The following is a 13,803-nucleotide window of genomic DNA, read 5'->3' as shown; positions in this document are numbered from 1 at the left end:
GGGCCCAAGTGTGTTGAGGAATTCTTGGCCCTGCCTTAAATGTCTTCCCCCGGATTTTGCTTTCAAGGACAACAGGAAGTGAGTTTGGAAATGAAAAGATTGAATGGTTTGAATGTGCCTTGTTGTAGAATGACTCAAATAAGTACAAGTAATTATGGGTACCGAAGCATCCTCTGCGGTTGTCTGGTGTGTACTTTTATCTTTGTGAGTGTACAGTACTTCAAGTGGGCAGTGTAAACAAGGTTCAATCTATGGGTGGACTGTTCAGCATGTAACCGAGCTCGAAGATAGGAGGTGGTGCAGAATGAGGTTTGGGGTTGTTTTTTGGAGGGGGGATTGGCTCTGTGTCTCTCTGTCTCTGTCTCACTCTCTCTCTCTTTCTCTCTCTCTCCCTCGCTCTCTCTAGTAATTTCATATCCCACTGTCCTTAGGCTGTTGTTTGTTTCAGCTCCGTAGTGGTCTCTTGTGGCGGCCTCTGCCTCAATTACCGAAATAAACAATCTTACTGAAAGTACCGAAGTATAAACCTGGTCTCTCTCTATCTGTGTGCTCTGCAGGAAGCCTTCAGGTCATGCTGATAAGGAGGTGATGGCCGCTGCCGTCCTGACATCACTGTCCACGTCCCCGTTGGTGCTCTGCCCGTCCTCTGCTCCCACAGGTAACACCACCTTCTCCTCCATTTGGACAACGCCACACGCACCTGCAACCGAATCTGAGTCATACGCCATGCCAACTGTTCTATCGTGACCTTATCACTATAGCTCCCTTTTGCGATCCCCATGACAACCCTGCCAGACGGTCAAAGTCCTGTCAGCTTTTTTCCTCCCCCTCCCCCTTTTTTTTAAAAAGTGTTTTTTTGCTGAGCATAACCAAGGCTACTGTTATTTGCTCTCAGTGAGTCATCTTGAAGGCGTACACATGACAGGATGGCACAAAGTGGACCAAAGATGAAATCGATTTTTATTCATCAATGTTTTTTTTATGGCCTTTCAACACGCTAGGTTTGGGCTAAACAAGCTTTGCAACACACAACAAGTGCTGCAATGTTTCTCAGATACACAAAGGTGTGCATGGTTGCAAGTTTGTGGCATTAAATTCTTCCTCACACGGTCCGACTTCCTGGAGTTAATGTATTTTGTCCTACATTGTCTTCCATCAATTGTATACACGTAGTAGTTCTACATATTACATGAGTCACGATGCACAACTCTGGTCTTGTGACTGAATACGCAGTATTTCTTGAACTATATTCATCTGCTCGCACGTCTTTAAAGAACGTTATGCATAAATGAATCTCATGCCCTACATGTGGAAATACAAGTAATTGTCTTGTCACTTGAGAGAGGAAAGAATGAAACACGTTAAGCTAAATGAATTCATCTCCAAGTTACATCAGCTGAGCGTGTCTCCTTCTGAACTGCAGTTCCAGAGCCAGCTAACAGGGCTTGGAAAGAGGTGCTGTCAGCCAGCTACAGCAGCTCCACCAGTGGCAACTGGAGCTGGGATGCGAGTGACCAATCGGTGCCCTCCACGCCCTCCCCACCTCTGTCCAACGATACCAACAAGAACTTCCTGCTCTCGTCCCAGGGCGATGATGCCAACGAGGATGTCACAGAGAGTGCACACTTCATGTTTGAGGACCCCATACCTCGAAAGCGAAAGGTAAGGCTTGTGTGTATGTGTCATTCACGTCCTGTTAAAATGATTATTGTGTGTGGCGTTTGAATACTGACCACTCAGATTATTAACTAGACCTGGAAGGGTTATGGAAATATGAGGCAGGCCACCCCAGGGAGGGGAGGTCCTACATGGAGGATATATTATATGTAGAAATGACCCTAAATGTTCTTACCATTTTTAGCAATGGGTCGTGCTGCTTGTCTATGATCACAAGATGTGGAAAGGGTTGCGTATAAGGATGTAAAGGTGTAGAAGGATTCAGCCAGAGAATAACAGGATTTGGTCAAAATGAAACTCAATATATCCTCTGGCATCACAGTGTCGGAGGTTTGCTGAATACAGCACGGTCTGTGGGAGTGGGCTATTCAGCCTCAGTGGAGACGAGCAACAGTAAAGAGCACCGAGACACACAAACTTAAATCAGTGTTCCAAGAGAAATGATCAACTGCTCTTATTCCAAGTATGCGGGATATAGTCAGACTTGGACTCTTTTATGAGCAGTTGGAACTGAAGTCGTTTCCTTTGCTCGCAGTGAGTTAAGAAGATTGTTAGACATGGCAATCGCCAGTCGTACTGTAGCAGTGTTAATGCAGGAAAAACACTTTAAGAATTAGGTGATTTGTGTTTTTTGGACTTAGGGGCTTTGCTGCTTAGTTTTTATGAGTATCATTTAAACACGGCATTAGACACACTCCAGCACCAATGAGAAACAGATTAGAGTGGCATTGGAGAGTGGAGTGTTAACACTCGACACTCAAACTAATCTTGCCCTTCCTTTTCCCTTCCCCACAGCCTCTTTCTGCAGAGACTGTTGAAAGTTGCGAGTAGCGCACACCCACTGTTTTTCATTTGCAACAGAGCAGGTCCCAGCCTGCCCATGGGAGAGCGACCAGCCTCTTATAAGCCAAATGCATACTGTAAGAATAAAACGACTTCGATGTCCTCACGTCTATATTTATGACACGGAACGAGCACTGAATGTTGTGTTTAATGTCCCTAGTTTGTAAAAAAAAAAAAAAAAAAACTGGGATACACCTCTTAACCAAGATGTGTCCAAACTACAGCCCATGGGCCAAATGTGGTCCACCATCCTTTTTTGACCGGACCATATCAGAGTGAAACAATATAATTGCTATGGCCCACATACAATATGTGCTTTGTATTTCTTGGTTCAAACACGAGGTGGAGCTAGTGTATTCAACAAGGCGGAGTATCCATAAGGAAGCGGTTATCGATTAAAATAAACATGTTCAAGTTTAACCCTGTGTGTGGATATGCTTCCTCGAGGCTGAATCCCTGGATGACATTATTCCCCTTCCACCGGGCGATGGCTCAAGCCGGGGGATGGTGTGCCGAGTTCGGACAAAGTGATATGGTTATTGTTATGGTTATTGAGAAAACCAGGACAAACAAACAAAAACATGCACACTTCACACAGAGATGCCAAAAAGACACCTTTGGTTGAACTTGATTGAGTCATGTTGACCCAATGATGTGCACTGATGTCCATGTAGTCCACCCATAACTGTACTTTTATATCTCTCAAACAGTCATGATACAAATAGTGCTTTTTCTGTCATTTTAGAAGATATAAAAGAGCCTGGCGCTCCATTTGCCCGATCTTTCTGTGTATGAGGTCTCTGTTTTAGCAGCGTCATGCTCTAATGGGGTTTGCGCTCTACCCCTTGTAGGGCAGCTTTCAATACCCAATGAAGGCTTTTCTGTTGAGGTTACCAGTTGGAGGCACACATAGGAATCTGGCAGCACGATGGCCCGTATCCTCTCTTGGAACTCATCAACAGCCTGCTAATGAGTGAACTCGGAGACAATGTTAAAGGGAAGCGTGTCACAGTCGTGTTGTGTTCACGTGCACCGTGGCCCTTCTTTCAGAACTCCATGAAGGTGATGTTCAAGTGCTTGTGGAAGAACTGTGAAAAGGTCCTCAGCACCTCCTCAGGAATTCAGAGGCACGTCCGCACTGTCCACCTGGGGTGAGTTGACCCTATTAAAAACAATATACAGGGTCAGGCAAAATGATGTGACACATTTGGAGGTTAAATAATGTCATTATTTAAATAATGTCATTGTATGGTCATATCACCTCGTACTTCGGTATGACTTTATTTTATTTGCCTTTTATTTAACCTACAAATGTGTCACATCATTTTGCCTGACCCTGTATATATGCGTTTATTATGTGATTTGTTTTTATTTAATTTAAGATACATTTTTTCACCAGGGATTTCTTTTACTTTTACTTTTCTACTGTGTTGTGTAATCATGGATTCCTAGCTTCAGGCCACTATCTGAGGTAAAACAAAAACAGTGTCAATTTTGTAGTCATCATCTGCAAGATGTGAAACATCCTGTTTGCCTATGAGCTGAGCTGCACACTGCCTTCTACCGCCACCTGCTGGGGGGAAGAGTAGTTGCATCTTTAGGAAGTCAATAAATTGCGTTCAGATTTTACAGTCCTGATATTAAAGAGGTAGTATTTTACTAAAATGATTGGATTGTGGTGAGGGGTGTTTCTGATATTATCAGCCCCGCCTCCCAGCATGGTGCATTGCTGTAAACCTTAAACCCCAATATTGTTTTATTAATATTTATATTAAGTAATGTTGATTTTGATCGATTGTAACTAGATAGGTCTTGACAAGCTATGTGAGTTAATTTTGAGCTAATTTTCCTTGGCTTCCTTCCAGGCGTAACAGTGACTCTGACTACAGCGACGGGGAAGAGGATTTTTACTACTCAGAGATTGAGGTCAACATGGACAGTCTAACGGAGGGCTTGTCCAGCCTCACCCCCACCTCGCCCACCACCGTCGGCCCTCCACCCATCTTCCCACTTCCTCTCTCTGACGTCCCGCACTCGGAGCACATCAACATGAACGGACCACAGAGCCACGCCCCGACACTGCTCAGCCAATCAGCGCCCTCCATGCTCTGCCATATCCGCACTGACCATGCGTACCAGGTAAGTCCGTGTTATCACGTTAAACATTCTTATTTTATTCGCCGAGGCAAGGCGCTTCTCGAGAGGAATAAGGTCTCGGGTCATCTCCAGCTCGGCAGTGTGGGAGGATATACCATTGGGAGAAAGTTTTCTGTTAATATCAAGCCAAGTTTATGCAAACAATGAAGTCAACAAGCTCCATTTTACTGTTCCGCAGCGAGTCTCCACGCCTCCTCCATCTGCTCTTGTCCTTCATTTTCCTTCTCTTCATCTAAGCCGACTAATTCACATGCACTCCTCACTGAGATGCCCTTGGAGGCAACAATCAAATGGTGTCACCCGGCATGAAAACGCTCGTTTGGAGGTGTCATGTGATGTTTAGTCGTCATGGCAACAAGACAATGCACCTAAAGGTAGATGTAAAGTGTGATCATTGGTGGGTTGTTTGAGGCTTTTATGTATTTCAAATATATTACACCTAAAGGCAGATGTAAAGTATGATTATTGGTGGTGCGTTCGTGGCCTTTATGTATTTCATATGTATTTTAAATATTTTCAACAAATTGGTTTTGTAAAGATTTGCATTCACCATTGGAATTGAATTTTAATAGCCAGGTGTAATTCTCAGGTTCTGTTTGTTGCTCAAGGGCGCGAAGACAAAACACCAACCCCCCCACCCCCAAACAAATATATTTTTTTGTAATCAAAGTTGTTAATATTAGATATCTCATTCATTCATTCATTTTCTACCGCTTATCCTCACAAGGGTCGCGGGGGTGCTGGAGCCTATCCCAGCTGTCTTCCACCCTGGACTGGTGGCCAGCCAATCACAGGGCACATATAGACAAACAACCATTCACACTCACATTCATACCTATGGACAATTTGGAGTGGACAATTAACCTAGCATGTTTTTGGAATGTGGGAGGAAACCGGAGTACCGGGAGAAAACCCACGCATGCACGGGGAGAACATGCAAACTCCACACAGAGATGCCCGAGGGTGGAATCGAACTCGGGTCTCCTACCTGTGTGGCCATCTCACATACAGAGTTATTCAAAAAGAATGAACCGATTTCAGGACGGATTTCTCGAGTTCTCAAGCATCCTGATTGGGGGCGGGGGGGGGGGGTCAGTGAGCATTAGAAAGAGGTGTTTTCTAAGTTTAAAATAGTCTACTCTAGTCACATCGGTCCTCCAGCAACGGAGGTAGGAAGGGAGCCCAAGACCTCTTTGAGATACCGAGACCTTTTTATGTGTTTTATATGTAAAATATGTTTATGTTCCACCATTGCCCACCAACCTCGATGACCTTAGACTTGGAATGTCTGGGATAATTCTCTTCCCGCATTGATGGTTGGAGTGCTGGGAGGTTTCTGTTTCTGTTGCCTAAACAAAATATTGTGTGATGGGATTGGTTCATTCTTTTTAAATAACCATGTATTTTGTGCAAAAATACCATTTGAAATTTGGACGTAAGAAATTTCCTCTCAATAAATGATTAATTTCCCTTTTTTTCTGTTTTGAATCCCTTTCCCGCTTCATCTGCATTGTTCCTGTCCCTCGTTGTGTGTCCTTGGTCTTCTGGCTGTGTGTGGTGCTTGTTCATGTTCCAGGCCACTGCTCCCGTGAATATCCCTGTGGTTCCTGAGCTGCCAGGCTCAGGCCATGGTAATGGATCTGGGCCTGGAACCGGAACCGGAACCGGAACCGGGACGGGGACTGGAAATGGCATCAGTGTGTCATGGCAGTCCCCTCCAGTTATTTTCAAAGGCATCCCGGTGAGTGAGGCTATGTCTCACGGAATCTTGACCAGAGCTTGGCTCTCTTATCAGTTCAGATGATTCACACTCTTCTTCTCTCTGGCTGCAAATGTCTTAGTACTTAGTACTTACTATAGTACTTTGTCTCTTTTTTAACCACTTTTTATTGCCAGGTTTTGCTATTAAAATGTCTGTCATGTCCAAACATGGAGCCATTTAATTTAAATGTATTTTTATTTACTCAATATATCATATTTTCCGGACTATAAGTCTCTCCAGTGTATAAGTCACACAAGGCCAAAAGTACATAATTAGGTACAAGTCGCACTGGAGTATAAGTTGCATTTTTTGCGCGTAATTTATTTTCCAAACTACTTGACCAAAACAGACATTAGTTCCTCTTGGAAGGCAAGTTGTAACAATAAAAGAATAGAGAACAGGCTGAATAGGTGTAAGATATGCTAACACAATGCTTATTCAGCTACACTAAAAATAAACATGAACACAAAAGGTGTCCAGTGTTTATGGAACATAAACACTTTTTTCATTTATAAGTCGCTCTGGAGTATAAGTCCCAGGAACAGCCAACCTATGAAAAAAAGTGCTCTTATAGTCCGGAAAATACGGTAAGTGAGTCAGGGGAACACTTCTTATTATGATGCATCTTTCATATTTGACTAAATCACAGTTGTGAGTCTCATATAGCTTCCATAGCATAACGATATATATATATATACAGTACATATAGATGTACCATGGCAGACATTTATCAAATAAAGTTCTACTGTGCCTTTTATGTGCAGGGGCCTGTTGTGACTCCTGTGCGCACAGTGAGCATCGGGGAAAAGCGACTGCCAGCATCCAGCACTAATGGCACCGTTAGCAAGAACAACGCTTTAATAACGGCGACACCTAAATCAGCACAAGGAAGCCGGTAGGCGACAATCTTAATTGTGTATTACATCATTTCTATATACTTTATTGACAAAATTATTGAGTGGTATTGGTGTCTTATTCTTATTCTTGTCTGGAGCTTAGAATTATGTTGGTAAGACAAAAGGACCATGAAGGGGTCACATGAGGGTCATTGCATGGAGTGACTTACTTCCTGTATGTGTGTGTCATGTGCCGTCACCAAGGAAACCCCGCGGGGAAGCCAAGAAATGCCGAAAGGTGTACGGCATGGAGAAGAAAGAGATGTGGTGCACAGCCTGTCGCTGGAAGAAGGCATGCCAGAGATTCACCGACTAAGACACCTTTCCTCCGACTCCACGTGGGCAGACTTCCTGTTCTCCATGCTTCCTCCTGCAGAGCGGCGGGAGGTTTGCCTTCAATCTTTACTCTTTCCAAACACACACAACAAAATGTTTTTTTTTTCTTAAGACTGAGACATTTTCACTCACCTACTGTTCATAACAAAACAAAAAAAAGAAAAAAGAAACATTTGTGGGGCGGCACGGTGGTCTAGGGGTTAGCGCACAGACCTCACAGCTAGGAGACCAGGGTTCAATCCCACCCTCGGGCATCTCTGTGTGGAGTTTGCATGTTCTCCCCGTGCATGCGTGGGTTTTCTCCGGGTACTCCGGTTTCCTCCCACATTCCAAAAACATGCTAGGTTAATTGGCTAATTCCAAATTGTCCATAGGTATGAATGTGAGTGTGAATGGTTGTTTGTCTATATGTGCCCTGTGATTGGCTGGCCACCAGTCCAGGGTGGACCCCGCCTCTCTCGCCCGAAGACAGCTGGGATAGGCTCCAGCACCCCCGCGACCCTCGTGAGGAAAAAGCGGTAGAAAATGAACGAACGAATGAATGGTTAAATTTGGAATTCTGAGATGATATTTTTTGGTTTACTACTACAAAAAAAGTATTTTGCGATACTCAGTCGTAAGTCATAACAGCAGCACCGTGTAAGCTATCAAGTAGCAAGCGAGTGTCGCCGTTGAAGAGATTCAGCCGCCAATGTCAGCTCCTAACGTGGTCGTCTCCTGCAGCCTTAATGGACGGCCTGTGCATCCTCCGCTTGCTCCTTCGGGCTTTCATCAGCTTCAGCTTTCCACATTTTGCAACCGTGCACGACACTTTCAAGCCAAGTGGTACAAAAAGATTTCCCCTCTTGAACAAAATCGCTCAAGAGATGTACACAATAGATGACATATATTTCCCTCTTTTACCTAGAGATATGCACCTTGAATAAATAAGTTGACTTTTAAGAGTATCACTGTAACCGCTTGTATGTTTCATATAGAGTTTATTGTCAGCATGGACGTGCTGAAGCAACTAGCAGTTGCACTGTGCAATCAGCAGGATTACAACTGTTTATATTGTCTTTCTTGCTTTAATGTTGTCATTGTTGTTAAGGTGAGTTCAGGCATGAAAACCTCCGTCCCTCACCCCCCCAACCCCCCCATTTAACAGCCGATATTCTGTTTGTCGTCGTGTCATCTGATTGGATTTATATTGCACGTTTCCAAGATGCCCAACGCGCTTTACAGTAAAAGCTATTATTATTATTAATCCACTCGCTAATATATCTGGAGGCAGGTTGGGAATCGAACCTACCGGACCTCCTGAGCCACTTCCTTTTCAATCATTCTTTCCTAATCCTTTCATCATCTTCTGCTTAGTTTTAGAGCATTTAAAAAGTAGAATCGTAGCGTTGCAAGTAGATTCAACGTAAACGTATATTTTTAACCCCCCTCCCCTTTTTTTTAAATTTCTGTTAGATGTTTAGAACCCGGGAGAGGTGATTGGCTGAACCTGGTGATTTTTTTACTCTTAAAAGCCCCGCCCCCCCGACCCCAACCCCCAATTAGTAATCTATTAGTAATCAATGTACTTTTTAAAATTTGTTTTTGCTCATTCTTATATAACTCCTACATTCAGAGCCCCCCCCCCCACAAGAGGTTTTAGATGCCCCCCCAGCATACCCCCAGTAATTTTACTAAATTGTGTGTTTTTTAAAGATGTTCACAAAGATCACATGCATACCAGACCATACAGTAAAGCCACTGTAGTTTTTGATATAAACCCTCCACATGCACAGGGGGACACCCGACCCCCGGCGGGTACATTATGACTTGTGTCCTCTGTTGCCATAGAAATATCATCCTCCTGACTCCGCTACGAGCTGATAGTGCTGTATCACCACTTGATGCCTAAAAACCGATACTGCCCCCCCATCCACCCACCACTTCCCTTTTGTGACCAGTACTGGTTAACATCTCATGAGTTCCCGTATAAACCCTGATTTAGTCATTTTTTTTGCTCCAGTAAAGTGATAAGCTAACTCTTGCCCTGTGATTGGCTGACCTCACAGAAAGCTCACAAAGTGCCAATGATAAGAACATGAAAAAGGAAAGGTAGAAACACCTGATAAAATTGCACTACAACGCACTGCGCAAAGTTTTTATACATGGGATGTTTTTCTATACATGCGACTTTTTTACTTTTTCTTTTCCAATCGGTGTTTGGTGGTGGTGTTGCCATAGCCTGATGAGATATGCGAGACGTCATCATCATCATCATCATCATCGTCAGCTTGTCTTTTGTCGTGCTGGTCTGTCCGTGCGCCGCAGGCTAGTCCAGTGCGCTACGTAAACAAAGCGCCCGCTTGTCTCCACGAGTATCGCCTCAGCTTTATCGTCGCAACGATTCACATGAACAGTCCCACCTTTCCGTAACCTCGGCGCTACCCGCTCCGTCTGCTGACGCCGTGTTGTTGGTGCTGATACCACGTGTGAAGGCGAACGCGCTAGCAGCCCAACGGGTGACTTCCTAGCGAGCACTTTGTCGATTTCCCACCAGCATGCGTGTCGACGCTCCAATGGATTCCAACTTCGGTGTTGCACGAATCCGGCTAGCGACTATCCAGGCCGCCTCGTTGTGTGCCGCGACTGCATCAAACTTGCTTGTTGTGAACTGTGATGACTTACCAGAAGGAGGATGGGGATTAGTGGGGAAGTGGTCAGTGTATGTTAGGCCTATGTGGACACATTAAGATGGACTTTCAGGACTTTTTACGTTTGTACATATGCAGCATTACGAGAACCATGATGCTTTTTCATATATTGTTGTTTTTGTTTTCTTGTTGTTTCGCTCTTCTATGAAAAGGAACCTTTTTTTTTACAGCACATAGGCTCCATTTGTGTTAAGTTGTAGTGCGCATACGTTCGGATTGGATGTATATTGTAGCTTTGAGGCGAAGGCGGAGGTTGGGGGGACCTGATGAATGTAAAAGTTACAAAAATAAATGGTATTTCTTTTATTTACTGACTAGTTTGTACGACATCCAAATCTTTCAACATCGCCCTGACGTCTGCTCGGTCGTACGCAACGGCACAGCTAACGTTAGCATGTTGGCGGTCGGACGCTTTGCAACTGAACAAGCACTAAACTTGAACTTGCTCACGATGTTTGTTTGGTTTTTTTTGTGGCGTCGAGTCGTTGTTGGGCAGGATTACCTTCCTTCGGGTCCTGGTCTTCCTGCCTTGCACATTCCAACACGTAGAAGCTTTTAGTGTCTTCCTCTTCACCTCTCCTCGTCTTCTTCATCACCGTGTCTCCAGCTTTACCGTGGTCCCTCCGACAGCCTTCACCCAGCACGTTAAGCTAACATTTACCCTTCAAATGTGCATCGAGAAAAGCCTCCATACTGTATACTATTTTTTTTCCAAATATGTCAAAATCGTGCTGCTTTTTTTTTTTTACTGTCAGTTTTCATGTTGTGTGTTCAGCAGCAGGAGCAACAAAGCTTTCCAAATCAAATAACGCATCGCGATGGCAGCTCCACCGGCTTCTGCTTCTGGACCCTTTTTGTCTCTCATGTGATAAACGTTTCCTTTTCTGCAGTTTTTGTGGATCCGTACAATGGCGGCTACGGAAATTGACAAGCCTTTTATTTTTTTTTTAGTGTACGCTTTCTAATTCCTCATCTAATCTGATTGGTTGTCTGGTTGAGTTTGAGCTTGTTTTGCATGTGTAGCATCGCTTTTTTTGTTCCATTTTTGGTCAGGCGATAGAAAACCGAAGGGTTTGATGTGCCCCCCCCCCATTCAGTAACGGGTCATCCAAAGGTGATGCTGTTTGTTTACTTTCAACTGGAGAGGAACATGCAGCCTTTTGTCATCACGCTTAAAGCATTTCAAGGCCAACTTGTCATCCCTGAGGTCGGCACTAGAGGGAGAGATTTCCCCCGGCGGTGGGGGCGTGGCCTGTGGTGGTCCTCAGCAGTCCCATGCTGACGGAGGAAGCACTTTCTGACGAGTATTTGTGTGAATGTGGAGCCTATGTGGTGTGCTTCAGAAGATGGATGACCATGTTTGATGCTGATCTATGTGATGTCATGTGACCGAAAGAAAATAAAACTAAATGGAACAAATGTGGCAACGCTGTCTCTGGTTTTCTTATCGGTCGCCATTAAGGGTTCGGGTCCGCTTGGGTTGGTGTTCCGTTTACAGGAAAACATCTTCACGATCCTTTTGTGAATACATTTATTTCCCTTATCTGTGTGTTCTAACGAGAGAAAGCGAATTAGAATGAGCTAGCAAACAATGCACATCATTGGACTTGCTTATTTGGACTGAAATGCCCTCTAAAAAAACCCTCTAGCGACGTTTTATGTACAAGCTGTGATCACGAAGGCACATTGCAGCATCGAATGGGTGTGATTGCTACCAGTAATCATCACGTCGACTACATTTGGACAAACCTAATCTTTTTTTAGCCTGAACATACAGAAGATGAGCTACAGGTTTTTAGTTGGTTACAATATCTGCCCTCGTTGATGGAATAGCTGTATCTTCCAGCACAAGATGTTTGCTCCCTTTTGGTGAGTTGAAAATAGTCCTCAGATAAAAAAAAAAAAAAAGAACAAACGAGCATCTTGCTGAGCCTTTGTAGCGATGTTGTCTACGTTGGAATCTCAAAGGGTTTGTGTTTAGGACTTTGACATCAAAATAGTCCAAGTCCCAATGACGTACATTGTTTGCTAGCTCATTTCAACTTGTTTTCTCATGTTGCAGCGCTCTGAAAATAGAAATAAATGTATTTATATTTTGCATAAGAATTTTGAATGATGGGCAAAACTGAAAAAATTGCAGTGTTCAAAGGTTTGGCTGAAATTAGAAAACGGTGTTTGTTCACCCGACCTTGAAAAAGCTAGCGTACCGTCACTGCTGTTGAATACTTAAGTCATCGAGTATTCTACATTCCTTCAATTAATGGAGTAATCAGAGAAAACACTTAATAATTAATGACTTTTATTAGATAATTAACGTTTTTTTTCCGACCAGACTAAGTCAGCTGGGATAGGCTCCAGCACACCCCCGCTATATATCCTCTGATATATTTCTATGGTTTCAGTTCTGGTCGTCTTGAGGGCAATCCTTGTTGTGGTAAAAAAAAAAAAAAAAAAGAGTTTTCCAGTCCAGGTTTAAAGCCTCCTTTATGGTCTTGGATTGTCCAGGCGGCCATGAACCCAACTTGAGGACTGTGAATGTGTTTGAAAGCGTGACTATCCCGCCCTCTTGTGGACACTAAATGGTACTCCACGATTACAACAAGAGAACGACAACACTTTACAGCAGCAATTTCAAAATTTATTGAGACTGATTGGTTTTTGCAAATAATAGTCAAGCAACATGACGTTAGAAAGAGGCTCGCTCAGCCAACATCAAAACTGGAGGCTCATGGTTGGTAAAGTCTGTAAAAATGTTTAGCGACCAGAACCATCAACCCAAAAACATCTGCACAAGAGCACTTCCTCTGCGTCCCAAAAAAAAAAAAAACAACCCAAAAAAGACAGGACAGCTTTCTTTTTTTGGGTAATTTCAACACATTTTGTTACAAACACGAGTTATTGATCATCAATATAAAGTCAGTTTGAACAATATTCTCAGTGAAAATAAACAAAGCTCAAGCTTCAAGTGCGACCTTGTACAAATCAAAGACCCTCTTAAAGTGGAGAGAAAATAAATAATATAATAGTCATATAAATTCATATATAGGAAGATATACACACACCACTCTTAGTAGAAGAACACACTCTAAAGTAAAAGGCGCCAATTTGGGAAATATAGCATACAATAAACATACCCAGATCTATGGCTTCATGATTTGCACATGCCGATCCAGCTGTACAGGCAACATGTCCGCACCCGACGATAGCCGACGATAGCCGACGATAGCCGACGATAGCCGACGATAGCCGACGATAGCCGACGATAGCTAACGATAGCCAACGATAGCCGACAATACCCATAAATCATCTGCAGTAGGGCCAACACTTCCAGTTTTGCATCGTGTGGAATGAGACAGTCGTGTGCAGATGCTGAAGACGTTGCTTTGGTATGACGTAACACAGACGCGCTCTAAAAGACCACAAGCGAGGAAAAAGAGAACAC

At 43.6% G+C, this 13,803-nt stretch overlaps 1 protein-coding gene across 3 annotated transcripts in view; it reads left to right on the top strand.

Annotated features, from left to right (window-relative positions):
- The window catches only part of slc2a4rg (SLC2A4 regulator), a 30,620-nt gene extending 18,840 nt beyond the window's left edge, over window positions 1–11,780 (top strand). Inside the window, exons 3-9 of one of the 3 annotated variants that reach the window (XM_058052476.1) lie at window positions 558–658; window positions 1,424–1,662; window positions 3,571–3,671; window positions 4,386–4,659; window positions 6,254–6,418; window positions 7,204–7,334; window positions 7,540–11,780. In XM_058052476.1, the coding sequence (XP_057908459.1) occupies window positions 558–658; window positions 1,424–1,662; window positions 3,571–3,671; window positions 4,386–4,659; window positions 6,254–6,418; window positions 7,204–7,334; window positions 7,540–7,651 (1,123 nt within the window). In that variant the 3' untranslated portion in view covers window positions 7,652–11,780. Of the gene's footprint in view, window positions 1–557; window positions 659–1,423; window positions 1,663–3,570; window positions 3,672–4,385; window positions 4,660–4,855; window positions 5,376–6,253; window positions 6,419–7,203; window positions 7,335–7,539 lie in introns of those variants that run through there. The other 2 variants (XM_058052477.1, XM_058052478.1) reach the window with 2 other exon arrangements.
- Window positions 11,781–13,803: the final 2,023 nt, after the last annotated feature.

The sequence above is a fragment of the Doryrhamphus excisus genome, chromosome 16 (genome assembly GCF_030265055.1).
Source record: "Doryrhamphus excisus isolate RoL2022-K1 chromosome 16, RoL_Dexc_1.0, whole genome shotgun sequence".
Taxonomy (NCBI): Eukaryota; Metazoa; Chordata; class Actinopteri; order Syngnathiformes; family Syngnathidae; genus Doryrhamphus; species Doryrhamphus excisus.
This window is presented reverse-complemented; position numbering and strand designations above follow the sequence as displayed.